Source organism: Camarhynchus parvulus, unplaced genomic scaffold (assembly GCF_901933205.1).
Source record: "Camarhynchus parvulus unplaced genomic scaffold, STF_HiC, whole genome shotgun sequence".
NCBI classification, from domain to species: Eukaryota; Metazoa; Chordata; class Aves; order Passeriformes; family Thraupidae; genus Camarhynchus; species Camarhynchus parvulus.
The window spans coordinates 63,562-90,298 of record NW_022148732.1 but is presented as its reverse complement, the minus strand read 5'-3'; the positions used below and the strand labels follow the sequence as shown (position 1 = coordinate 90,298).

General features: G+C 53.2%; 2 protein-coding genes across 2 annotated transcripts; one reads left to right on the top strand and one right to left on the bottom strand.

Annotated features, from left to right (window-relative positions):
* Positions 1-529: 529 nt before the first annotated feature.
* Positions 530-13,717, top strand: LOC115917062 (suppressor of SWI4 1 homolog; the record flags this gene model as incomplete). The annotated part of the gene is made up of 11 exons (XM_030970797.1): positions 530-700; positions 4,215-4,316; positions 5,674-5,724; positions 6,696-6,869; positions 8,947-8,999; positions 9,715-9,831; positions 10,413-10,530; positions 10,943-11,021; positions 11,995-12,124; positions 12,395-12,585; positions 13,203-13,717. Coding segments are annotated over 11 exons (1,701 nt in total), but the record flags the coding sequence as incomplete, so codon positions are not given.
* A 594-nt stretch (positions 13,718-14,311) lies between these two features.
* On the bottom strand, positions 14,312-26,222 carry EIF3G (eukaryotic translation initiation factor 3 subunit G). The gene is made up of 10 exons (XM_030970801.1): positions 26,117-26,222; positions 24,740-24,789; positions 23,640-23,732; positions 22,716-22,804; positions 20,876-20,935; positions 19,105-19,209; positions 17,013-17,214; positions 15,441-15,691; positions 15,232-15,338; positions 14,312-14,540 (listed from the first exon to the last, which is right to left on the bottom strand). Exons 1-10 carry the CDS (start codon positions 26,134-26,136, stop codon positions 14,525-14,527), a joined length of 993 nt encoding a protein of 330 aa, XP_030826661.1. The 5' UTR covers positions 26,137-26,222; the 3' UTR covers positions 14,312-14,524.
* Positions 26,223-26,737: the final 515 nt, after the last annotated feature.

Genomic DNA, 26,737 nt, shown 5'->3' with positions numbered 1-26,737 from the left:
TGGGAATCGTGAGGGGAAAAGTGAGATCGGGGGAAGGGAAATCCCAAATTTTGGGGTTTCCGGCCCATTTTGGGTTCAAAAAATGCCAATTTTAGCGTCAGGAGGGGCTGGAAACTCCCGGATTTTGGGGTTTCTCGGCATCAGAATTCCCAAATTTTGGGATTTTTTTTGGGGGGGATCATTTCGGACACTTTTAACCCTTTCAGAGCCGCTTCCAGCGGCGGCAGCGCTCGGGGCGGGAGTTCTCCTCCGTGCCGCACTCGTTCGTGTTCCCAGCTGGGATTTGGGGAGAGTTTGGGATATTTTAGGATTATTGAAGATAATTTAGGATATTTTAGGATAATTTAGGATTTGGTTTAACCCTTTCAGAGCCGCTTCCAGCGGCAGCAGCGCGCCCAGGCCCGGCAGCGCTCGGAGCGGGAGTTCTCCTCCGTGCCGCACTCGTTCGTGTTCCCAGCTGGGATTTTGGGGATTTTTTGGGGATTTTTGGGATTTTTGGGATAATTTAGGACACTTTTAACCCTTTCAGAGCCGCTTCCAGCGGCAGCAGCGCGCCCAGGCCCGGCAGCGCTCGGAGCGGGAGTTCTCCTCCGTGCCGCACTCGTTCGTGTTCCCACGCGGCCGCGCCGGGAGGAGCCTCAGGAGCCTCTGCAGGGACCTCCGGAGGGTCCTGGAGCCCTTCACGGCCAGGAACCTGCAGGTGACACCTGGGGACACCTTGGGGACACCTTTGGGGACACCTTGGGACACTTGGGGACACAGCGGACTTTGGGGACATTGGGGACACATTTGGGACACTGGGGACACCTTGGGGACACTGGGTTGGGGATTTGGGGACATTGGGAATGGGCTCAGGAGGGTCCTGGGAATTTAATGGTCAGGAACCTGCAGGTGACACCTGGGGGTGGGGACAGCTTGGGACATTGGGGACACATTTGGGACATTGGGGACACCTTGGGGACACATTTGGGACACTGGGATCACTGGGACTGGGGATTTGGGACATTTGGGACATTAGGGCGACACTTTTGGGACACTGAGGTGACACACTTGGGGACACACCTGGGGACACATTTGGGACATTGGGATCACTGGGCACATTTGGGATACTGGTGGGACATTTGGGACATTGGGGACATTGGGAATGGGCTCAGGAGGGTCCTGGAGCCCTTCACGGCCAGGAACCTGCAGGTGACACCTGGGGACACCTTGGGGACACTTTGGGACATTGGGGACATCTTGGGGACACATTTGGGACATTGGGATCACTGGGACTGGGGATTTGGGACATTTGGGGACATTTGGGGGGACACCTTTGGGACTGGGGAATGGGGCTCAGGGAGGGGACACCGCTCAGGAGGGTCCTGGAGCCTTTAATGGTCAGGAACCTGCAGGGGACACCTGGGGGACAGTGGGGACACCATTTGGGACATTGGGATGGGGACACCATGGGGACATTTGGGACACTTTGGGACACTGGGGACACATTTGGGGACACTGGGATTTGGGGACACTGGGGACACTGGGATTGGGGATTTGGGTCCTAGCCCTTCACGGACACATTTGGGACATCTGGGGACACTGGGATTGGGGACATAGCTGGGGACACTGGGGAATGGGCTCAGGCAGGGGCTCCTGGTCACTGATTTTTGGGGACCTCAGGAGGGACCTTTTCTCTTGCAGGGGAACCTTTGTCAGATTTGGGAATTTGGGACACTTCAGGAACCCTGGGGACACATTTGGGCACTGGGGAACCCTGGGTCACTGGGTGGTTGGGGACCGAATGGGCAGGAGGGTTTTGGACCTTCAGAATTTTTGGGGACACCTCGGGAATTGGGGGAACATTGGGACATTGGGGAATCTTGGGGACACACCTGGGGACACATTTGGGAATCACTGGGAGTGGGGACATATTGGGGACACGGTTGGGGACATTGGGGACACCAGGAATGGGCTCGGGGTCCTGAGCCCTTTGGCCAGGAACCTGCAGGGGACACCTGGGGACACCTTGGGGACACCTTGGGAATTGGGGACACAGCTGGGGACATTGGGGAACATTTGGCACACTGGGGACACTCCTGGGATCACTGGGATTGGGGATTTGGGACACCGGGAATGGGCTCAGGAGGGACCTCAGGAGGGTCCTGGATCCTTTAATGGTCAGGAACCTGCAGGTGACACCTGGGGACATTGGGGACACATTTGGGACATTGGGGACATCTTGGGGACACATTTGGGACATTGGGATCACTGGGATTGGGGATTTGGGACATTTGGGACATTGGGGACACATTTGGGACATTGGGGACATCTTGGGGACACATTTGGGACATTGGGATCACTGGGATTGGGGATTTGGGACATTTGGGAATTGGGGACATTTGGGGACATCTTGGGAACATTTGGGACATTGGGATCACTGGGATTGGGGATTGGGAATTGGGACATTGGGGACATGAGGGTCGAGGGCCTGGAGCCTTCACGGGAACCTCAGGTGACACCTGGGGACAGCTTGGGGGACACATTTGGGACATTGGGACACTGGGATGGGTTTGGGAATGGGGAACCGAAGGGCTCAGGAGGGACCCAGGAGGGTCCTGGAGCCTTAATGGCAGGAACCTGCAGGGGAACCTGACCTGGGGACACTGGGGACACCATTGGGGAACTTTGGGACACTGGGGAACATTTGGGACACATTTGGGACACTGGGGACACTGGGATTGGGGATTTGGGACACTGGGGACACATTTGGGACATTGGGGACACTGGGATTAGGGACATTGGGGACACTGGGAATGGGCTCAGGAGGGTCCTCAGGAATTTTGGGATTTTTCCCCAGGAATTTCGAGGTTTCTCTTCCAGGATTTTTTCAGATTTGAGGAATTTGGGATTCAGGAATTTTGGATTCAGAATTTTTGGGATATCTCAGGAATTCCGGGATTGAGGAATTTGGGGATTTTCCAGGAATTTCAAAGTTTGTTGCTCCCCAGAATTTCGAGGTTTTTTTCCCAGGAATTTTGTCGTTTCTCTTCCGGGATTTTCCGGATTTCAGGAATTTAGGATTTGGGATTTTTCGGATTTTTCAGAATTTTGGATTCAGGAATTTTGGGATCTGAGGAATTTTATGGGATTCATGAGATTGCCTCAGGAATTTTGGGTTTTTTTCCCAGGAATTTTTGCGTTTTTCCCAGGAATTTCGAGGTTTCTCTTCCAAGATTTTTTCAGATTTGAGGAATTTAGGATTCGGGATTTTTGGGGTCTGAGGAATTTTATGGGATTCATGAGATTGCCTCAGGAATTTTGGGGGTTTTTTCCCAGGAATTTTTGGGTTTTTCCCAGGAATTTTGAGGTTTCTCTTCCAGGATTTTTCAGATTTGAGGAATTTGGGATTCTGGAATTTTGGGATCTGAGGAATTCTATGGGATTCATGAGATTGCCTCAGGAATTTTGGGGGTTTTTTCCCAGGAATTTCTTTTCCCAGGAATTTTTGGTTTTTCCCAGGAATTTCGGGTTTCTCTTCCAGGATTTTTCGGATTTGAGGAATTTGGGATTCAGGAATTTTGGGATCTGAGGAATTCTATGGGATTCATGAGATTGCCTCAGGAATTTTGGGGTTTTTGGAAGGTTTTTCCCAGGAATTTTTGGGTTTTTCCCAGGAATTTCGAGGTTTCTCTTCCAAGATTTTTTCAGATTTGAGGAATTTGGGATTCAGGAATTTTGGGATCTGAGGAATTTTATGGGATTCATGAGATTGCCTCAGGAATTTTGGGGTTTTTTTCCCAGGAATTTTTGGGTTTTCCCCAGGAATTTTGAGGTTTCTCTTCCAGGATTTTTCGGATTTGAGGAGTTTGGGATTCGGGATTTTTGGGATCTGAGGAATTCTATGGGATTCATGAGATTGCCTCAGGAATTTTGGGGGGTTTTTTCCCCAGGAATTTCGAGGTTTTTCCCAGGAATTTTTGGGTTTTCCCCAGGAATTTCGAGGTTTCTCTTCCAGGATTTTTCGGATTTGAGGAATTTGGGATTCTGGAATTTTGGGATCTGAGGAATTCGATGGGATTCATGAGATTGCCTCAGGAATTTTGGGGTTTTTTTCCCAGGAATTTTTGGGTTTTTTCCAGGAATTTCGAGGTTTCTCTTCCAGGATTTTTCGGATTTGAGGAATTTGGGATTCGGGAATTTTGGGATTGAGGAATTTTTGGGGGATTTTCCAGGTGCGCCGGAGCAATTCCCTGCGGGACCTGGTGGCCGTGGCCGGGCCCTTGGGGGTCACCCAGTTCCTGGTGCTCAGCAAATCCCAAACCGGCATCAACCTGGTGAGAATTCCGGGAATTCGGGGAATTTTTTGGGAATTTGGGGAACTCCAGGGGGTCCCAAATCCCTCCCGGACCCAGAGGATGAAGAATTTTCCAGATTGATCCCAAATTCTGTGATTGATCCCAAAGTAAACGCTCTGATGGGTCCGGGCTTGGGATTTTGGGGAATTTGGGGTTGGGAATTTTATGGGGATTTTACCAGGGAATTTTCCAGGATTTTCCCGTGATTTTTATGGGGATTTTACCGGGAATTTTCCAGGATTTTCCCGTGATTTTTATGGGATTTTTAATGGGAATTTTCCAGGATTTTCCCGCGATTTTTATGGGGATTTTACCGGGAATTTTCCAGGATTTTCCCGTGATTTTTATGGGATTTTTACTGGGAATTTTCCAGGATTTTCCCGTTATTTTTATGGGATTTTTACTGGGAATTTTCCAGGATTTTTCCATGATTTTTATGGGATTTTTACTGGGAATTTTCCAGGATTTTTCCATGATTTTTATGGGATTTTTACTGGGAATTTTCCAGGATTTTCCCATGATTTTTATGGGATTTTTACTGGGAATTTTCCAGGATTTTTCCATGATTTTTATGGGATTTTACTGGGAATTTTCCAGGATTTTCCCGTGATTTTTATGGGATTTTTACTGGGAATTTTCCAGGATTTTCCCGTGATTTTTATGGGATTTTTAATGGGAATTTTCCAGGATTTTCCCGTGATTTTTATGGGATTTTACTGGGAATTTTCCAGGATTTTCCCGTGATTTTTATGGGATTTTTACTGGGAATTTTCCAGGATTTTTCCATGATTTTTATGGGATTTTACTGGGAATTTTCCAGGATTTTCCTGTGATTTTTATGGGATTTTTTTCTGGGAATTTTCTGAGGAATTTTCCTGGGATTTTTTCCCAGGATTTTCTCAGGATTTTTTTGAGATTTCTCAAAATTTCTCTGGGATTTTTCTGGGAATTTTCTGAGGATTTTTCCAGAATTTTCCCAGGATTTTCCCCAGAATTTTCCTGGTATTTTTCCCAGGATTTTTCTGGGATTTTTATCCAGGATTTTCCCAGCATTTTATGGGAATTTTTCTGGGATATTTCTGAGGATTTTTCCAGGATTTTTTCTGGGATTTTTCTGGGATTTCCCCAAGATTTTACTGGGATTTTCCCCAGAAATTTTCCCGGGATTTTCTCATGATTTTTCCAGGATTTTTCTGGGAATTTTCTGATGATTTTCCCAGGATTTTTCTGGGATTTTTCCCAGGATTTTTGGGGGAATTTTCCCAGAATTTTTCAGGGAATTTTCTCGGAATTTTCCTGGATTTTTCCCACTTCTGAATCTTCTCCTCTTTCCCAGAAACTTTTCCGGCTGCCGGGGGGTCCCACCCTGACCTTCAAAGTGCTGCAGGTGCGTCCGGGAATTCCGGGAATTTGGGGAATTTTTAGGAATTTTTGGGATCCTGGGGGAGGAATTAATCCCTTTTTATGATTTTTTTTCCCATTTTCCCCCTTTTTTGCCCCATTTTCAGCACTCCCTGGTCTGTGACGTGGTCTCAGCCCTGAGGAGGCACCGCAGAGATTCTGGGGGGGATTTTTGGGATTCTGGGCTGGTTTTTTATGGGATTTTTGCTATTTTAATGAATATTTTTGTTATTTAACCCATTTTTTTCCCATTTTTCCCCATTTTTTGCCCCATTTTCAGCACTCCCTGGTCTGTGACGTGGTCTGAGCCCTGAGGAGGCACCACCTGCACCAGCAGCAGTTCCAGGGATGGATTTTAATGAAATTTTAATGGGATTTGGGGTATTTTAATGATGTTTTCCTGTATTTTAAGGATTTTTTTCCTTTTTTTCCCCTTTTTTGCCCCATTTTCAGCACTCCCTGGTCCGTGACAGGATCTCAGCCCTGAGGAGGCACCGCCTGCACCAGCAGCAGCTCTGGGCTGGTTTTTAATGAAATTTTAATGAATTTTTTTGTGATTTTTTTTTTGCTATTTTAACGCTTTTTTTTCCCTTTTTTCCCCCTTTTTTGCCCCATTTCAGTACTCCCTGGTCTGTGACGTGGTCTGAGCCCTGAGGAGGCACCACCTGCACCAGCAGCAGTTCCAGGGGTGGATTTTAATGGGATTTTAATGGGATTTGGGGTATTTTAATGATGTTTTCCTGTATTTTAAGGATTTTTTTCCTTTTTTTCCCCTTTTTTGCCCCATTTTCAGCACTCCCTGGTCCATGACGGGATCTCAGCCCTGAGGAGGCACCGCCTGCACCAGCAGCAGCTCTGGGCTGGTTTTTAATGAAATTTTAATGAATTTTTTTGTGATTTTTTTGCTATTTTAACGCTTTTTTTTCCCTTTTTTCCCCCTTTTTTGCCCCATTTCAGTACTCCCTGGTGCGGGACGTGGTCTCAGCCCTGAGGAGGCACCGCATGCACGAGCAGCAGTTCCTGCACCCCCCTCTGCTGGTTCTGGGGAATTTCGGGGCGCGGGCGGGGATGGAGCTCCGGCTCACGGCCGGGATGTTCCAGGGCATGTTCCCGGCCCTCAACGTCCACAGGGTCAGGGAATGTTCCGGAATTTCAGCTGGAATTGTGTGGGAATTTATCGGGAATTTATTGGGAATTATCCGGGAATTATGTGGGAATTTATTGGGAATTTATTGGGAATTATATGGGAATTATGTGGGAATTAATTGGGAATTATGTGGGAATTATATGGGAATTATGTGGGAATTTATTGGGAATTATGTGGGACTTATGTGGGAATTTATTGGGAATTTATTGGGAATTAATTGGGAATTATCCAGGAATTATGTGGGAATTTATTGGGAATTAATTGGGAATTTATTGGGAATTTATTGGGAATTATGTGGGAATTATGTGGGAATTTATTGGGGAATTATATGGGAATTATGTGGGAATTATGTGGGAATTTATTGGGAATTTATTGGGAATTATATGGGAATTATGTGGGAATTATGTGGGAATTTATTGGGAATTTATTGGGAATTAATTGGGAATTATGTGGGAATTATCCGGGAATTATGTGGGAATTTATTGGGAATTTATTGGGAATTATCCGGGAATTATGTGGGAATTTATTGGGAATTTATTGGGAATTAATTGGGAATTTATTGGGAATTATATGGGAATTATGTGGGAATTATGGGGGAATTTATTGGGAATTTATTGGGAATTAATTGGGAATTATGTGGGAATTATCCGGGAATTATGTGGGAATTTATTGGGAATTATCCGGGAATTATGTGGGAATTATATGGGAATTTATTGGGAATTTATTGGGAATTAATTGGGAATTATCCAGGAATTATGTGGGAATTTATTGGGAATTATATGGGAGTTATGTGGGAATTTATTGGGAATTTATTGGGAATTAATTGGGAGTTATCCGGGAATTATGTGGGAATTTATTGGGAATTAATTGGGAGTTATCCGGGAATTATGTGGGAATTATATGGGAATTATGTGGGAATTTATTGGGAATTTATTGGGAATTATCCAGGAATTATGTGGGAATTATGTGGGAATTATATGGGAATTATGTGGGAATTATGGGGGAATTTATTGGGAATTAATTGGGAATTAATTGGGAATTAATTGGAAATTATCCAGGAATTATGTGGGAATTAATTGGGAATTAATTGGGAATTATCCAGGAATTATGTGGGAATTTATTGGGAATTTATTGGGAATTAATTGGGAATTATGTGGGAATTATATGGGAATTATGTGGGAATTTATTGGGAATTAATTAATTGGGAATTAATTGGGAATTATGTGGGAATTTATTGGGAATTAATTGGGAATTTATTGGGAATTAATTGGGAATTATCAGGAATTATGTGGGAATTATGTGGGAATTTATTGGGAATTATCCGGGAATTAATTGGGAATTATGTGGGAATTATGTGGGAATTTATTGGGAATTAATTGGGAATTATCCGGGAATTATGTGGGAATTATATGGGAGTTATGTGGGAATTAATTGGGAATTAATTGGGAATTAATTGGGAATTACGTGGGGATTTTCCAGGAATTATATGGGAATTATCTGGGAGTTGTGTGGGAATTCATCAGGAATTGTCTGGGAATTAATCAGGAATTAGGTGGGAATTATGTGGGAATTATGTGGGAATTAATTGGGAATTAGTCAGGAATTATCTGGGAATTCACCAGGAATTAGGTGGGAATTGTGTGGAATTGTCTGGGAATTAATTGGGAATTAATCAGGAATTAATTGGGAATTGTCTGAGTATTGTCCTGGAATTATCTGGGAAGTATCCAGGAATTTGATCTGGAATTACCTGGGAATTAATCAGGAAATATCTGGGAAATATCCCGGGCTTATCTGGGAATTACCCAGGATTTTTATCCAGAATTTGATCCGGAATTACCCAGGATTTTTATCCAGAATTTTATCTGGAATTTTGCAGGAATTACCTGGGATTATCTGGGAATTTGGGAGCTGGGATTTGGGAAAATGGGGTTTGGGGGTTTGGGAATGGGGAGAGGGGCAGGAAAAGGGGATTGGGGCTCTGGGAACAGGGAAAAGGGGATTTTTCCCATTTTTCCCATTCCAATTTTTCCCATTTTTTCCCCATTTTTCCCATCCCAGGTGAACCTGAACTCCATCCGGCGCTGTTTGCTCATCTCCCACGCACTGGAATTCCCAGCTGGAGCCTGAAAGCCCAATTCCTGAATTCCCAAAACCCCAAATTCCTGAATTCCCAAAATCCCAAATTCCTGAATTCCCAAAACCCCAAATTCCTCAATTCCCAAAGTCCCAAATTTCTCAAGTCCTGAATTCCCAAATCCTCAATGTCCCAAATTCCCAAAGTCCCGAATTCCTCAATTCCCAAAGTCCCAAATTTCTCAAGTCCTAAATTCCCAAATCCTCAATGTCCCAAATTCCCAAAGTCCTGAATTCCTCAATTCCCAAAGTCCCAAATTTCTCAAGTCCTAAATTCCCAAATCCTCCAAGTCCCAAAGTCCCGAATTCCCAAAGTCCCAAATTCCCAACAAATTCCCAAAATCCCCAATTCCCAAAGTCCTGAATTCCCAAAGTCCTGAATTCCCTGAATCCCTAATTCCCAAAATCCCTAATTCCCAAAATCCCAAAGTCCTGAATTCCCAAAGTCCTGAAAAATTCCTCAAATTCCCAAAATTCCTCCCAAAATCCCCAAAGTCCTGAATTCCCCAAACTAATTCCCAAAGTCCCAACTCAAATCCAAATTCTCCAATTCCCAAAGTCCTAATTCCCAAAAAAATCCCAAATTACCGAAATCCCAAATTCCTGAACTCCCATTTTTACACCATTTTCCCCAAATTCCCATTTTTTCCCCCATTTTCCCAGGATTTTTCCCATTTTTCCCCATTTTCCCCCCAAATCCAGCAGTGTCCAGGTGGTGCCCGTGGGGCTCAGCCGGGGGCTCCGGAAAATTCTGCAGGAGAAATTCCCGAACCTGGGCAGGATGGACGACGTCAGCCAGCTGCTCATGGGGTACCTGGGGACATGGGGGACACCTTGGGGACACCTTGGGGACATCACAGGGACACCTTGGGGACACCTTGGGGACATTGGGGACATCGGGGACACCTTGGGGACACCTTGGGGACACCTTGGGGACATCAGGGACACCTTGGGGACATCAGGGACACCTTGGGGACACCTTGGGGACACCCTTGGGGACACTTGGGGACACCTTGGGGACACCTTGGGGACATCAGGGACACCTTGGGGACACATCAGGGACACCTTGGGGACACTGGGGGGGACACCTTGGGGACACCTTGGGGACATCAGGGACACCTTGGGGACACCTTGGGGACATCAGGGACACCTTGGGGACATTGGGGACACCTTGGAGACACATTAGGGACATCACAGAGACACCTTGGGGACATCAGGGACACCTTGGGGACATCACAGGGACGTCCTGGGCAGGATGGACGACGTCAGCCAGCTGCTCATGGGGTACCTGGGGACACTGGGGACATCCTGTCCCTGTGTCACCTGTCTTGTCCCTGTCCCTGTCCCCTGTCCCTGTGTCACCTGTCCCTGTGTCCCTGTCCCCTCCCCAGGGACGTTGTCCTGTCCGAGAGCGAGGCGGAGCCGGACGGGTCCCAGAACGTTCTGGAACTGGCCCAGAACGGGCGCGGGAAAGCGGTGACACAGCAGAGCGCCATCAGACTGACCGAGGTGACACCAATGGGGACATTGGGGACACTGAGGGGACATTGGGGTGGCACAGCAGAGTGCCATCAGACTGACCGAGGTGACACCAATGGGGACATTGGGGACATCAATGGGACATTGGGGACATTGGGGTGACACAGCAGAGCGCTGTGACACTGACCGAGGTGACACCAATGGGGACATTGGGGACATCATTTTGTTTTTTGTTGGTGGCAACTTTAACTACCGAGGTGACACCAATGGGGACAATGGGGACATTGGGGTGGCACAGCAGAGCGTCAGGCTGAGGTGACAATGGGGACATCAGTGGGGACATTGAGGGACACTGAGGGACAGTGGGGTGACACTGACCGAGTGTCCCTCTGTCCCCCTGCCCCCCGTGTCCGTCTGTCCCCTCTGTGTCCGTCTGTCCCAGATCGGGCCCCGTCTGACGCTGCAGCTGCTGAAGGTGGAGGAGGGGCTGGGCCAGGGCAACGTCCTCTACCACGGGCTGGGTGAGTGACACACCTGGGGACACCTGGGGACAGGTGAGGGACACACCTGGGGACAGGTGAGGGACACACCTGGGACATGGGCTGGGTGAGTGACACACCTGGGACAGGTGAGGGACACACCTGGGGACACCTGGGACAGGTGAGGGACACACCTGGGACATGGGCTGGGTGAGTGACACACCTGGGGGCACCTGGGACAGGTGAGGGACACACCTGGGGACACCTGGGACAGGTGAGGGACACACCTGGGACATGGGCTGGGTGAGTGACACACCTGGGACACATCTGGGACAGGTGAGCGACACACCTGGGACAGGTGAGGGACACACCTGGGACACACCTGGGGACTGGTGAGGGACACACCTGGGACATGGGCTGGGTGAGTGACACACCTGGGGACACATCTGGGACAGCTGAGAGGACACCTGTGACAATGTGAGGGGATCTCACCTATGTCCAGGTGTACCCAGGTGTATCTCAGCCATGCCCAGGTGTGTCCCAGGTGTGTCCCAGGTGTATCCCAGGTGTCCCAGGTGTATCCATGCCCAGGTGTGTCCCAGGTGTGTCCCAGGTGTATCCCAGGTGTATCCCAGGTGTAACCCAGGTGTATCACAGGTGTACCCAGGTGTAACCCAGGTGTATCCCAGGTGTATCCCAGGTGTACCCAGGTGTACCCAGGTGTACCCAGGTGTAACCCAGGTGTATCTCAGCCATGCCCAGGTGTGTCCCAGGTGTATCCCAGGTGTATCCCAGGTGTAACCACAGGTGTAACCCAGGTGTATCCCAGGTGTACCCAGGTGTACCCACGTGTATCCCAGGTGTAACCCAGGTGTATCACAGGTGTACCCAGGTGTAACCCAGGTGTACTCAGGTGTATCCCAGGTGTAACCCAGGTGTACCCAGGTGTAACCCAGGTGTATCCCAGGTGTATCCCAGCCGTGCCCAGGTGTGCTCAGGTGCGTTTTCCCTGCAGCCCCCAAAGGGGAGGAGGAGCTGCGGGAGCTCCTGGCCCGGCGCGAGCAGCGGCTGCAGGTGAGGGCGGAGCGGCGGCGGCAGCAGGAGCAGAACCTGGAGAGGAAACGGAAACAGCGGGAACGGCACAGGTGAGACACGGGGACAGGTGAGGGGACAAGGACAGGTGGCACAGGTGAGACTGGGACAGGTGAGGGTGGCAGGGGCCTCCCAGGTGAGGACAGAAAGGTGACACAGGTGAGGCTCCCCCAGGTGTCCCCTCACCTGTCCCTCCCCTATCCTCACCTGTCCCTCACCTGTCCCCATTGTCCCCTCACCTGTCCCCACCTGTCCCCATTGTCCCCTCACCTGTCCCCACCTGTCCCCATTGTCCCCTCACCTGTCTCTCCCGTCTCTCGCAGGGAGCGCAGCCTGGCCGGGATGGGCCGGGCCCCAGGTGGCCCCACAGGTGACCCCAGGGGTGGCCCAGGTGACCCCGGGGGTGACAGCGACGTCGAGGACCCCGGCGCACCTGAGGCAGGTGAGGCCGAGGCGTCGGAGGAGGACGAGGCCGAATATTACAGAGAGGAGCTGGGGGAGGAGCCCGACACAGGTGAGACTGGGGGGGGATAAAAGGAAATTTTGGGGTTTTCAGGTGAATTTGGGGAGGATCCAGGTGAGTTTTGGGGTGTTTCAGGTGAGTTTGGGGGTCATAAGGGGGGATTTGGGGAGGATCCAGGTGAGCTTGGAGGGCTCCAGGTGAGTTTGGGGGGGATCAAGGGGAGTTTTGGGGTGTTCCAGGTGAGTTTTGGGGTTTCCAGGTGAGCCTGGGGGAGGTCCATGTGAGTTCTGGGGGGCTGCAGGTGAGTTTTGGGGGGATAAAAGGAAATTTTGGGGTTTTCAGGTGAATTTGGGGATGTAAAGGGGGATTTGGGAAGGATCCAGCTGAGTTTTGGGGGAGTTCAGGTGAATTTTGGGGTGTTCCAGGTGAATTTTGGGGGTATCCAGGTAATTCTGGGGAGGTTTCAGGTGATTTTGGGATTTTCCAAGCGAGGTTTCCCTCCCCGGAAGTGGCTGATGACGCCAAAATTCCTGAATTTCCGTGATTTGGGATCAAAGTAAACGCTCTGACACTTCCGGGGCCCTCCTGCCCCCCCAAATCCCCAAATTTTCCCCCCAGATCCCAAAATTTTATCTTTAAATTCTCATTCTTCCCCTTTTCCCCCCCAGATTTGTTCCCCGGCAGCTCCAAGAGGAAGCGAAGCCCCTCGGCCGCGCCCCGAGCCCGGAAACGACGGAAGAGGAGCCCAAAATCCACCCCTGGAACCCCAAAATTCCACCCAAAAACCCCCAAATCCCACCCTGGAAATCCCAAATTTCGTCGTGGCACTCCAAAATCCCAACAGGGAACCCCAAAATCCCATCCAGGAAACCAAAAATCTCACCCAGGAACCCCGAAATCCCATCCTGGATCCCAAAAATCCACACCTGGAGCCCCAAAATCCCACCCAGGACACCCAAAAAACCCCAAACCCCACCCCAGGAATCCTGGAACCCCCAAATCCCAACAGGAAACCCCAAAATCCCAACCTGGAACCTCCAGATCCCACCCAGGACACCCCAAAAACCCCAAATCCCACCCAGGACACCCCAAAAACCCCAAATCCCACCGTGGGAAGCTCCTGAGCCCCCAGAAAATCCCAAATTTCCCTCGGCCAGGACGGGCCCGGAAAAGGAAAAACTGAGGGGGAAAAAAATTTGGGAATTTGGGGTCTCTGGGATGGATTTTGGGGTCCAACGGAATTTTGGGATCTTCCAGGAAAAATTTGGGGTTCTCAAGGGGAGTTTTGGGATTTTTAGAAGAATTTTGGGATCCTCCAAAACTCCCCTGCCGTGTTCTTTTCCATCTTTTCCCTGCTGGGATCCCCCAAATCCAGGGGAAATCACCCCAAAAAATGGGGGAAACAACGAAGGAAAAACCCAAAAAAATGTGGGGGAAAAAATCCCAGAAAAATGGGGAAAAAACCCCAAAAAAGGTGAAAAACGGCAGGAATAAAGTTGGATCCACCCCAGGAACTGGTGTCGTTCTTTTTTCCAGGAAAAATTTCACTTTTCTACCCCAAATCCCGTTTTTCCATCCAAATTCTCCATTTCCCCCCAAAGTTTCCATTTTTCCATCCAAATTCTCAATTTCCCCAAAATGTCCGGTTTTGCCCCAAAATTCCCGTTTTCTCCCCCAGTAATTCCCGTTTCCCCTCCCAAAATTCCCTTTTCCCCCCAAATTTTCCCATTTCCTCCCCCCCCAAATTTTCCCATTTTCCACACCAAAATCCTGGGACGGGGGCGGTGCCAGAACCCAGAGCTTTATTGAACTGGGATGAACTGGAACCAAACTGGGACCAAACTGGGACCAAACTGGGACCAACTGGGACCAAACTGGAACCATACTGGAACCAAACTGGGACCAACTGGGACCAACTGGGACCAAACTGGGACCAACTGGGACCAAACTGGGACCAACTGGGACCCACTGGGGCCGGACTGGGAGCGGCTCAGTTGGTGGAGGGCCTGGAGGGAGGAAAAAGGGAGAAAGGAGAGGTGAGAGACCCCCAGGTGTGCCCAGGTGTGTGCCCAGGTGTGTGCCCCAGATGTGCCCAGGTATGTCCCAGGTGAGTGCCCAGATGTGTCTGGGTGTGTCCCAAATGTGCCCAGGTATGTCCCAGGTGTCCCCAGATGAGTTCCCAGGTGTGCCCCAGGTGTGCTTGGTATAATCCAGGTGTCCCCAGCTGGGTTCCCAGGTGTCCCCAGCTGGGTTCCCAGGTGTACCCAGGTGAGTGCCCAGGTGTGCCCAGGTGAGTGCCCAGGTGTACCCACTTTGCCCACTCCACGTTGAGGATCAGGTGAGTGTAACCCCCGCAGGTGTGTGCCCAGGTGAGTTCCCAGGTGTGCCCAGGTGTGCCCAGGTGAGTTCCCAGGTGTGCCCCAGGTGTGCCTGGTATAATCCAGGTGTCCCCAGGTGAGTTCCCAGGTGTGCCCAGGTGTGCCCCACGTGTGGATCCACGTGGGTGCCCACCCACGTGAGGATCCCAGGTGTGGTGTGTCCCCCAGGTGTGCCCAGGTGTCCCCAGGTGAGTTCCCAGGTGTGCCCAGGTGAGTTCCCAGGTGAGTTCCGAGGTGTGCCCAGGTGTCCCCAGTGAGTTCCCAGGTGCCCCAGCTGAGTTCCCAGGTGAGTTCCCAGGTGTGCCCCAGGTGTACCCACTTTGCCCACTCCACGTTGAGGATCAGGTGGTCGTAGCCGAAGCCGGACACGCCCGCGATGGCCCTGGCCGCGTCCTCGCGCCGGTGGAAGCTGATGAAGGCGAAGCCCTACGGGACACACCTGGCTCAGCACACCTGGCTCGCACACCTGGCTCGGCTCAGCACAGCTCGGCACAGCTGGGCACAGCTGCCCGGCCCCCAGGTGCCCACCTTGGACTGGCCCGTGGTCTTGTCCTTGGCCAGGTAGATGCGGGAGATGGAGCCGAAGGGGCGGAACAGCTCCTGCAGGTCGGTCTCGCGCGTGTCCTCCGACAGGTTGGTGACGCGGATGGTGGCGTTGTCATCGGCTGGGCACAGGTGAGGCCGGGGCGGCCTCAGGTGAGCCCCAGGGGCCACAGGTGTGGGGTTTGTCCCCCCAGGTGTCCCCAAAAACCGCCCAGGTATCCCCAGGTGTGTCCCAGGTATCCCCAGGTGTGTCCCAGCTGTCCCCAGAGCCCTCCAGGTGTGTCCCAGGTGTCCCCCAAACATCTCCAGAGCCCCCCAGGTGTGGTTTGTTCCCCCCCCGATGTTGTTTTTAACCCTCCCCAGGTGCCTCCAGGTGTGCCCAGGTGTGCCCAAAGTATCCCCAAGTGTGCCCAGGTGTCCCCAGAGGCCCCCCAGGTGTGTTTGTCCCCCAGGTGTCCCTTTAACCCACCCAGGTGCGCCCCAGGTATCCCCAGGTGTGCCCCCAAGGTGCCCCCCAAAGTGTTCCCAGGTGTCCCCAGGCCCCCCAGGTGTGTCCCAGGTGACCCCAAAGCCCCCCAGGTGTCCCCCAAATGTCCCCAGAGCCCCCCAGGTGTGCCTTTCAGCCCAGGTGCTCCCCAGTGCGCCACCTCCGCGGCTGGCCCCATGAGCCCCCCAGGGGTCCCCAATGTCCCCTCAGGCCGGCGGTGTGACGCACGTGTGCGTTTTGCTCACCTGGGCGCCTGCCGCCCCTCTGCAGGTGGGACAGGTGGGGACAGGTGGGACAGGTGAGGGACAGGTGAGGGACAGGTGAGGGACAGGTGGGGACAGGTGAGACAGGTGAGACAGGTGAGGGACAGGTGAGGGACAGGTGAGGGACAGGTGGGGAACAGGTGGGGACAGGTGAGACAGGTGAGGGACAGGTGAGGGACAGGTGAGGGACAGGTGGGGACAGGTGAGACAGGTGAGGACAGGTGAGGGACAGGTGAGGGACAGGTGAGGGACAGGTGGGGACAGGTGGGGACAGGTGAGGGACAGGTGGGGAACAGGTGAGGGACAGGTGAGGGACAGGTGGGGGACAGGTGGGGACAGGTGGGGACAGGTGGGGGACAGGTGGGACAGGTGGGGACAGGTGGGGGACAGGTGGGGACAGGTGGGGACAGGTGGGACAGGTGAGGGACAGGTGAGGGACAGGTGAGGGACAGGTGAGGGACAGGTGGGACAGGTGAGGAACAGCCCCAGCTGCTCGGCCAGCATGGGGCCACCACCACCACAATGGGGCCACCACCTCACAAAAATGGGGAAAAAACACCGGGAAAAAACCAGGAAAAATCCCCAAAATTCCCCAAAAAAAGTGAGATTTGGGATCTGGGGTCCCGTGTCCCAGAAGTTTCTTCTCACCCCTGGAGAGCCCCAGCAGATCCTTCTGCATGGGGCCACCATGGTGTCACCAGGGCCACCACCACCACAACAACGCGGCCACCACGGTGACCTTGGGGCTACGCAACCATTAAAAAAAATGGGAAAAATGAGGGAAAAATTCCCAAAAAAAGCCAGAATTTGGGGTCCCACCTCCTGGCAGCTTCTCCTTCTCGCCCGTGGACAGCCCCAGCTGCTCGGCCAGCTCCTTCTGCATGGGCCCCAGCGTGTCCTTGTAGGGGCAGCGCGTGGTCCAGTGGTCGCCCTTGCAGATGCGGCACGAGACGATCTTCTGGCCCTTGAGCTTGTTCATGGGGTCCTCCTCCTCCTGGCAGTTCAGGTCCTGCAAGGGGACACACCTGAGCGCACCTGGGCACACCTGGGGACACCTGAGATACACCTGGGGACAGCTATGGACCTCCCTGATAACACACGTGGGCATGGGGCACACCTAGAGATGTTCATGGGGTCCTCCTGCTCCTGGCAGTTCAGGTCCTGCATGGAGAGACACCTGAGCGCACCTGGGCACACCTGAGGACAGCTGGGGACACCTGAGATACACCTGGGGACAGCTGTGGACACCTAGGGACACACGTGGGCATGGGGCACACCTAGAGATGTTCATGGGGTTCTCCTCCTCCTGGCAGTTCAGGTCCTGCTTGGGGACGCACCTGAGCGCACCTGGGCACACCTGAGATACACCTGGGGACAGCTATGGACCTCCCTGATAACACACGTGGCCATGGGGCACACCTAGAGATGTTCATGGGGTTCTCCTCCTCCTGGCAGTTCAGGTCCTGCAAGGGGACACACCTGAGTGCACCTGGGCACACCTGAGGACAGCTGGGGACACCTGAGATACACCTGGGGACAGCTGGGGACAGCTGGGGACACCTAGGGACAGACATGGCCATGGGGCACACCTAGAGATGTTCATGGGGTTCTCCTTCTTCTCACAGTTCAGGTCCTGCATGGAGACACACCTGAGCGCACCTGGGGACACCTGAGATACACCTGGGGACAGCTATGGACCTCCCTGATAACACACGTGGGCATGGGGCACACCTAGAGATGTTCATGGGGTCCTCCTGCTCCTGGCAGTTCAGGTCCTGCAGGACACGTAGGTACACCTGAGCACACCTGAGATACACCTGGGGACAGCTGGGGACACCTAGGGACAGACGTGGCCATGGGGCACACCTAGAGATGTTCATGGGGTTCTCCTTCTTCTCACAGTTCAGGTCCTGCATGGAGACACACCTGAGCGCACCTGGGCACACCTGGGCACAGCTATAGACCTCCCTGATAACACACGTGGGCATGGGGCACACCTAGAGATGTTCATGGGGTTCTCCTTCTTCTCACAGTTCAGGTCCTGCATGGAGAGACACCTGAGCGCACCTGGGCACACCTGAGGACAGCTGGGGACACCTGAGATACACCTGGGGACAGCTGGGGACAGCTGTGGACACCTAGGGACACACGTGGGCATGGGGCACACCTAGAGATGTTCATGGGGTTCTCCTCCTCCTCACAATTCAGGTCCTGCTTGGGGACGCACCTGAGCGCACCTGGGCACACCTGAGATACACCTGGGGACAGCTATGGACCTCCCTGATAACACACGTGGCCATGGGGCACACCTAGAGATGTTCATGGGGTTCTCCTTCTTCTCACAGTTCAGGTCCTGCATGGAGACACACCTGGGCACACCTGAGGACAGCTGGGAACACCTGAGATACACCTGGGCACAGCTATAGACCTCCCTGATAACACACGTGGGCATGGGGCACACCTAGAGATGTTCATGGGGTTCTCCTTCTTCTCACAGTTCAGGTCCTGCATGGAGAGACACCTGAGCACACCTGGGCACACCTGAGGACAGCTGGGGACACCTGAGATACACCTGGGGACAGCTGGGGACAGCTGTGGACACCTAGGGACACATGTGGGCATGGGGCACACCTAGAGATGTTCATGGGGTTCTCCTCCTCCTCACAATTCAGGTCCTGCTTGGGGACGCACCTGAGCGCACCTGGGCACACCTGGGGACAGCTTTGGGCAGCTGGGGACACCTAGGACACAGCTGGGGACACACGTGGCCATGGGGCACACCTGGAGATGTTCATGGGGTTCTCCTCCTTCTGACAATTCAGGTGCTGTGGGGGGACACCTGGGCACACCTGGGGGCACACCTGGGCACACCTGGGCACGCCCGTCCGTCTGTCCGTACCTCCTTGCTGGTGATGAAGGTCATGAAGACGTCGTCGCTCACGGTCGTCGTGGCCACGTTGGGCCCAGGGGCGTCGAACTCGGAATTCCCAAATTTCTTCCAGTTCTGGGGGTGGGGGGTGGGGAGGAGAAAAACGGGAAAAGGGAACTGAAAACCCCAGGAAATTCGGGATTCCAGCCCCGTTCCCATGGCAACACCTAAATCCCGCTTCTCGCTCCCAGGTAAATCCCAATTCTATCCCCAGGTAAATCCCATTTTTCCCAATTCTATCCCCAGGAAAATCCCATTTTTCCCAATTCTATCCCCAGGAAAATCCCATTTTTCCCAATTCTATCCCATAGGTAAATCCCATTTTTCCCAATTCTATCCCCAGGAAAATCCCATTTTTCCCAATTCTATCCCATAGGTAAATCCCATTTTTCCCAATTCTATCCCCAGGTAAATCCCATTTTTCCCAATTCTATCCCATAGGTAAATCCCATTTTTCCCAATTCTATCCCCAGGAAAATCCCATTTTTCCCAATTCTATCCCCAGGTAAATCCCATTTTTCTCAATCCCAGGTAAATCCCATTTTTCCCAATTCTATCCCCAGGTAAACCCCATTCCAAAGTAAATCCCATTTTTCCCAATCTCAATCCTGTTTTTCCCAGTTAAGTCCCATTTTTCCCAATTTTATTCCCAGGTAAATTCCAATTAAACTCCAAGATAAATCCCAATTTTTCCCAATTCCACGTAAATCCAATTCCTAGGTAAATCCCACTTTTCCAAATCCCATTTTTCCCAGGTAAATCCCATTTTTTCCTATTCCCAATCCCATCCCCAGGTAAATCCAATTCAATTCCCAGGTCAATCCCATTTTTCTCATTCCCAATCCCATTTTTCCCAGGTAAATCCCATTCTTCCCAATTCCAATCCCGTTTTTCCCAGGTAAATTCCAATCCCAATCCCAATCTTCCCATTTTTCCCATTCCCAATCCCATTTTCCCATTCCCAATCCCAATTTCCCAATTTTTCCCATTCCCAATCCCATTTTTCCCAATCCCAATCCCAATTTCCCCATTTTTCCCATTCCCAATCCCATTTTTCCCATTTTAATCCCATTTTTCCCATTCCCAATCCCATTGTTCCCATTTTTATCCCATTTTTCCCCATTTCAGTCCCACTTTTATCCCATTTTTCCCATTCCCAATCCCATTTTTCCCATTCCCAATCCCATTTCCCCCCATTTTTATCCCATTTTTCCCCATTTTTATCCTATTTTCCCCATTTTAATCCCATTTTTCCCCATTTTTATCCCATTTTTCCCATTTCAATCCCATTTTTATCCCATTTTCCCCCATTTTTATCCCATTTTTCATCCCATTTTTCCCCATTTTTATCCCATTTTTCCCCATTTTCCCCCATTTTAATCCCATTTTAATCCCATTTTCCCCCATTTTAATCCCATTTTTCCCCATTTTTCCCCATTTTTATCCCATTTTTCCCCATTTTTATCCCATTTTTATCCCATTTCCCCCCATTTTTATCCCATTTTTCCCCATTTCCCCATTTTTATCCCATTTTTCCCCATTTTAATCCCATTTTTCCCCATTTTTATCCCATTTTAATCCCATTTTTCCCCATTTTTATCCCATTTTTCCCCATTTTAATCCCATTTTTCCCCATTTTCCCCCATTTTAATCCCATTTTTATCCCATTTTAATCCCATTTCCCCCCATTTTTATCCCATTTTTCCCCATTTTTCCCCATTTTTATCCCATTTTTCCCCACCTTGCGCCGGGCCACGGCCTTGGAGGCTTTTCGGGTCTCGATCCGGAACGTTCGGATGATCTGGGACGGGAAAAACGTGGGAATGAGGCTGGAAAACCCCAAAAAATCCCAAATTTGGGGCCCACGGGCGACAGATCTGGGAATTCCTGGAGCACCTGGGCCCCAAAAAATCCAAATTTGGGAATTCCTGGAGCATCTGAACCCCAAAAACCCCAAATTTGGGAATTCCTGGAGCACCTGGGCCCCAAAAAACTCCAAATTTGGGAATTCCTGGAGCACCTGAACCCCAAAAATCCCAAATTTGGGAATTCCTGGAGCATCTGAACCCCAAAAACCCCAAATTTGGGAATTCCTGGAGCATCTTAACCCCTAAAACCCCAAATTTGGGAATTCCTGGAGCACCTGAACCCCAAAAATCCCAAATTTGGGAATTCCTGGAGCATCTTAACCCCTAAAACCCCAAATTTGGGAATTCCTGGAGCACCTGAACCCCAAAAACCCCAAATTTGGGGATTCTTGGACCACCTGATCCCAAAAAATCCCAAATTTGGGGATTCCTGGAGCATCTGAACCCCTAAAACCCCAAATTTGGGGATTCCTGGACCACCTGATCCCAAAAAATCCCAAATTTGGGGATTCTTGGACCACCTGATCCCAAAAAATCCCAAATTTGGGGATTCCTGGACCACCTGAATCCCTAAAAAGCCAAATTTGGGTTCAGAGGTGCCAATTTTGGAGCTCAGGAGCCAAATTTGAGACTCAGAGGTGCCAAATTCGAGGCTCAGATACCAAATTTGAGGCTCAGGTGCCAAATTTGGGGCTCAGATGCCGAATTTTGGACCTCAGGTACCAAATTTGAGGCTCAGGTGCCAATTTTGGAGCTCTGGTCCCAAATTTGGGGTCCAGAGGTGCCAAATTTGGGGAGCAGAGGTGCCAAATCCCGAGCTCAGGTGCCAGTTTTCGGGCTCAGGTGCCAGTTTCCGGGCTCAGGTGCCAGTTTTAGGGCTCAGGTGCCAGTTTTCGGGCTCAGGTGCCAGTTGCTCAGGTGCCGGTTCGGGCTCAGGTGCCAGTTTTCGGCTCAGGTGCCAAATCCCGAGGGCTCAGGTGCCAGTTTTGGGCTCAGGTGCCAGTTTTGGGGCTCAGGTGCCAGTTTTCGGGCTCAGGTGCCAGTTTTTGGGCTCAGGTGCCAGTTTTAGGGCTCAGGTGCCAAATCCCGAGCTCAGGTGCCAGTTTTAGGGCTCAGGTGCCAGTTTTTGGGCTCAGGTGCCAGTTTTCGGGCTCAGGTGCCAGTTTTAGGGCTCAGGTGCCAGTTTTCGGGCTCAGGTGCCAGTTTTTGGGCTCAGGTGCCAGTTTTGGGGCTCAGGTGCCAGTTTTCGGGCTCAGGTGCCAAATCCCGAGCTCAGGTGCCAGTTTTAGGGCTCAGGTGCCAGTTTTAGGGCTCAGGTGCCAAATCCCGAGCTCAGGTGCCAGTTTTCGGGCTCAGGTGCCAGTTTTCGGGCTCAGGTGCCAGTTTTCGGGCTCAGGTGCCAAATCCCGAGCTCAGGTGCCAGTTTTCGGGCTCAGGTGCCAATTCCCGAGCTCAGGTGCCAGTTTTTGGGCTCAGGTGCCAGTTTTAGGGCTCAGGTGCCAGTTTTAGGGCTCAGGTGCCAGTTTTCGGGCTCAGGTGCCAGTTTTAGGGCTCAGGTGCCAAATCCCAAGCTCAGGTGCCAGTTTTCGGGCTCAGGTGCCAGTTTTAGGGCTCAGGTGCCAAATCCCAAGCTCAGGTGCCAGTTTTGGGGCTCAGGTGCCAGTTTTAGGGCTCAGGTGCCAGTTTTCGGGCTCAGGTGCCCGCCGTGCCCACCTTGACCTTGCGCCCGTCCTCCTCCTCGCGGTACTCGGTGATGGTTTTGATGTTGCCATTGACGACCTCCTTGGGGGAGGGGAGGGGCCCTGGGGACAGGGACAGGTGAGACCCAGGTGTGTCCCTGCTGTCCCCAGGTGTGTCCCTGCTGTCCCCAGGTGTGTCCCCAGAGTTCCTCAGGTGTGTCCCAGGTGTGTCCCCAGAGCACTCCAGGTGCGTCCCAGCCGTCCCCAAGTGCCCCCACTGGTGTCCCTCTCCCCACAGGTGTCCCCAGGTGTGTCCCCAGGTGTCCCCAAGGGCTCCCAAGTGTGTCCCTCCCTCTACAGCTGTCCCCAGGTGTGTCACATGTGTCCCAGGTGTGTCCCAGGTGTCCCCGGCTGTGTCCCTCCCCTCCAGGTGTCCCCAGGTGTGTCACATGTGTCCCAGCTGTGTTCCCAGCTGTCCCCAGGTGTGTCACATGTGTCCCAGGTATCCCCAGCTGTGCCCAGATGTTCCCCCAGCTGTCCCCCTGGTGTCTCCAGGTGTGTCCCAGGTATCCCCAAGTGCCCCCAGGTGTGTCCCCAGGTGTCCCCAGGTGTGTCAGGTGTGTCCCCAGGTGTCCCCAGGTGTGTCACACGTGTCCCAGATGTGTCCCTGCTGTCCCCAGCTGTGTCCCTCCCCTCCAGGTGTGTCCCAGGTATTGCCAAGTGCCCCCACGTGCGTCCCCAGGTGTGTCCAGATGTCCCCCAGGTATCCCCAGGTGTGTTTCAAGTGTTCCCAAATGCCCCCAGCTGTGTCCCAGCTGTGTCCCCACCTGTCCCCAGGTGTGTCAGGTGTGTCCCCACCTGTCCCCAGGTGTGTCAGGTGTGTCCCCAGCTGTGTCCCCAGCTGTCCCCAGGTGTGTCAGGTGTGTCCCCAGGTGTGTCCCCAGGTGTCCCCTCTCACCTCCCTTGAGCAGCTCGGCCTCGGCGCTGGAGGGGCCTCCCAGGACCCCGGGCAGGGGCAGATCCTTGAGGAGCTCAGAGGTGATCACCTTGTCTGGGAGGGACAGGGGACACCTGGGCTCAGGTAACGCTCACCTGGGCTCAGGAACCCCCAGGGAACCTCACCTGGGCTCAGGTACAGCCTCACCTGGGTCACCTGGGCTCAGGAACCCTCAGGGAACCTCACCTGGGCTCAGGTAACGCTCACCTGGGTCACCTGGGCTCAGGAACCCTCAGGGAACCTCACCTGGGTCACCTGGGCTCAGGAACCCTCAGGGAACCTCACCTGGGCTCAGAGAACCTCACCTGGGCTCAGAGAACCTCACCTGGGCTCAGGTACAGCCTCACCTGGCTCACCTGGGCTCAGAGAACCTCACCTGGGCACAGGTGACCCGGTGTGACAGGTGTGACAGGTACCACAGATGCCACCCCCGCCAGGTGCCCCAGGTGTGACACGTGTGACAGGTACCACAGGTGTGACAGGTGTGACAGGTACCACATGTGTGACAGGTGCCACCAATGACAGGTGTCACAGGTGTGACAGGTGCCACCAATGACAGGTGTCCCAGGGGTGACAGCTACCACAGATGCCACCCCCGCCAGGTGCCCCAGGTGTGACAGATGTGACAGGTGCCCCAGGTGTGACAAATGCCACCCCTGACAGGTGTCCCAGGTGTGACAGATGTGACAGGTACCACAGGTGTGACAAATGCCACCCCTGACAGGTGCCCCAGGTGTGACACCAATGACAGGTACCACAGGTGTGACAGATGTGACAGGTGCCCCAGGTGTGACAGGTACCACAGGTGCCACCCCTGACAGGTGCCCCAGGTGTGACAGATGTGACAGGTACCACAGGTGTGACAGGTGCCACAGATGCCACCCAACAGGTGTCCCAGGTGCCACCCCCTACAGGTGTCACAGGTGTGACAGGTGCCACCAATGACAGGTGTGACAGGTACCACAGGTGTGACAAATGCCACCCCTGCCAGGTGTCCCAGGTGTGACAGGTACCACAGGTGTCCCAGGTGCCACCCCCCAGGTGTCCCCGGTGTCACTCACCATCCTCTCCTCCCTCCTCCTCCACCTGGTCAGCCCAGCTGGGCTTGGAGCTGTGGGGACACAACGGCCTCAGGTGCCACCTGTCCCCTCTCGGTGCCACCCTCAGGTGCCTCTGTGCCACCCTGTCCCACCTGTCCCCTCCCAGTGCCACCCTCAGGTGCCCCTGTGCCACCCGGTGCCACCCAGTGCCACCTGTCCCCTCCCAGTGCCACCCTCAGGTGCCCCTGTGCCACCCTGTCCCACCTGTCCCCTCCCAGTGCCACCCTCAGGGTCCCTCCCGTCCCCCTGTCCCCCCTGTCCCTCTGTCCCCTCCTGTCCCTCTGTCCCCTCCTGTCCCTCTGTCCCCTCCTGTCCCCTCCTGTCCCTCTGTCCCTTCCTGTCCCTCTGTCCCCTCCTGTCCCCCTGTCCCTCTGTCCCTTCCCCTCACGGCCACGGCGCCGCCCTAAGCCCCCCGGGCCCCCAACCGGGACCTCGGGGACCCAAATCGGGCCCGAGCAGGCCCCGGAACGGCCCCTCCGGAGCGGGCCCCGCCAGGCCCCGAGCGAGCCCTCCGGGACCCCGCTCCCGGTTCCCGTTCCCGGTTCCCGTTCCCAATCCCGCTCCCGGTTCCCAATCCCGCTCCCGGTTCCCAATCCCGTTCCCGGTTCCCGATCCCGGTCCCTTCTCGTCCCTTCCTGATCCCGTTCCTGTTCCTGATCCGTTCCCTTCTGTTCCCAATCCTGTTCCTTCCTGATCCCTTCCCGGTTCCCGTTCCCAATCCGTTCCCGGTTCCTGATCCCCCCGGTTCCCCCATCCGGTCCTCGGGACCCTCGGTCCCGGCCGTCCCGGTTCCGATCCGTTCCCTGTCTCGATCCCGGTCCCGGTTCCTGATCCCGGTTCCTGTTCCCGTTCCCGGTTCCCGTTCCCAATCCCGTTCCCGGTTCCCAATCCCGTTCCCGGTTCCCGATCCCGGTCCCGGTTCCCGATCCCGGTCCCGGTTCCTGATCCCGGTCCCGGTTCCCGATCCCGGTCCCGGTTCCTGATCCCGGTCCCGGTTCCCGATCCCGGTCCCGGTTCCCGGTCCCCTCACACAGCCACAGGCCCGACGCCGCCGCCGCCGCTCCCGATCCACCTGAAAACCCCGTCTCGGTTCCCGATCCCGCTCCCGGTTCCCAATCCCGGTTTCCATCCCCGGTTGCCGCTCCCAGTTCCCAATCCCAATCCCGGTCCCCTCACACAGCCACAGGCCCGACGCCGCCGCTCCCGATCCACCTCAAAACCCCATCCCGGCCCCGATCCCGGTTCCCGGCCCCGATCCCGGTTCCCGGCCCCAATCCCGGTTCCCGCTCCCGGTTTCCATCCCCGGTTCCCGCTCCCGGTTCCCGCTCCCGCCCTCACTCGTAGTCCCCGGTCGGCATCGCCTCCGCCGCCCTCACGCCGCCACACCGGAAAGGCCGCCTGCCACTTCCGGCCCGCGCGCGTCACTTCCGGCGGGGGGAAGGCGGGAAGCGCCCGCGCAAGGCATGGCGGGAAGCGGTTGCTAAGCAACAACGCCATGGGGATTGCGGCCTACTCGTAGCGCGGCGCAGAGAATTTGGTTTTAATTGTTTATAACTTATAGGCGCGATTTATTTGAAGAAATATTACAACATATAAAAACTACATAAAGTATCGAGTTGCACCTTGTACAAAGGGGCCGCGGGGGTTTGGGTACAATGCGATAAAAACGGGGGAGAGGGGCCGGGCCCTGAGGGGAGGTTGGAGCAGCACAGAGAGCGTGGAGGGAAGAGAATTAAAAAAAAAATTATAAAATAAAAAAAGGGAAAGTGGAGAAATAAAAAAGGCTTTGAAAAGATGGAAAAAGACAGAAAAAATGAAGAGAAAGGAAAAAAAAGAAGGAAAGGAGGGGAAAAATTTAAAAATGAAGGGGAAATAAGGGTTAAAAAGGGAAAAGAAAGGGGAAAAGAGGGGAAAAAAAGAAAGGGATATAAAGAAGGGTGAAAAATAGAAAATGAGGAG

What these genes read in the sequence shown, in the direction of transcription:
- EIF3G (XM_030970801.1), bottom strand. Translation starts at nt 26,136, where the DNA reads ATGCCGACCGGGGACTACGA. An exon ending in AGGCCGTGGCCCGGCGCAAG is followed by an intron (nt 19,210 to 20,875) that starts GTGGGGAAAAAT and finishes CCCCACCCCCAG; the next exon opens with AACTGGAAGAAATTTGGGAA. An exon ending in GCCAGGAGGTGGGACCCCAA is followed by an intron (nt 15,692 to 17,012) that starts ATTCTGGCTTTT and finishes ACCTGGGGATAC; the next exon opens with CTGGGACACACCTGGGGATA.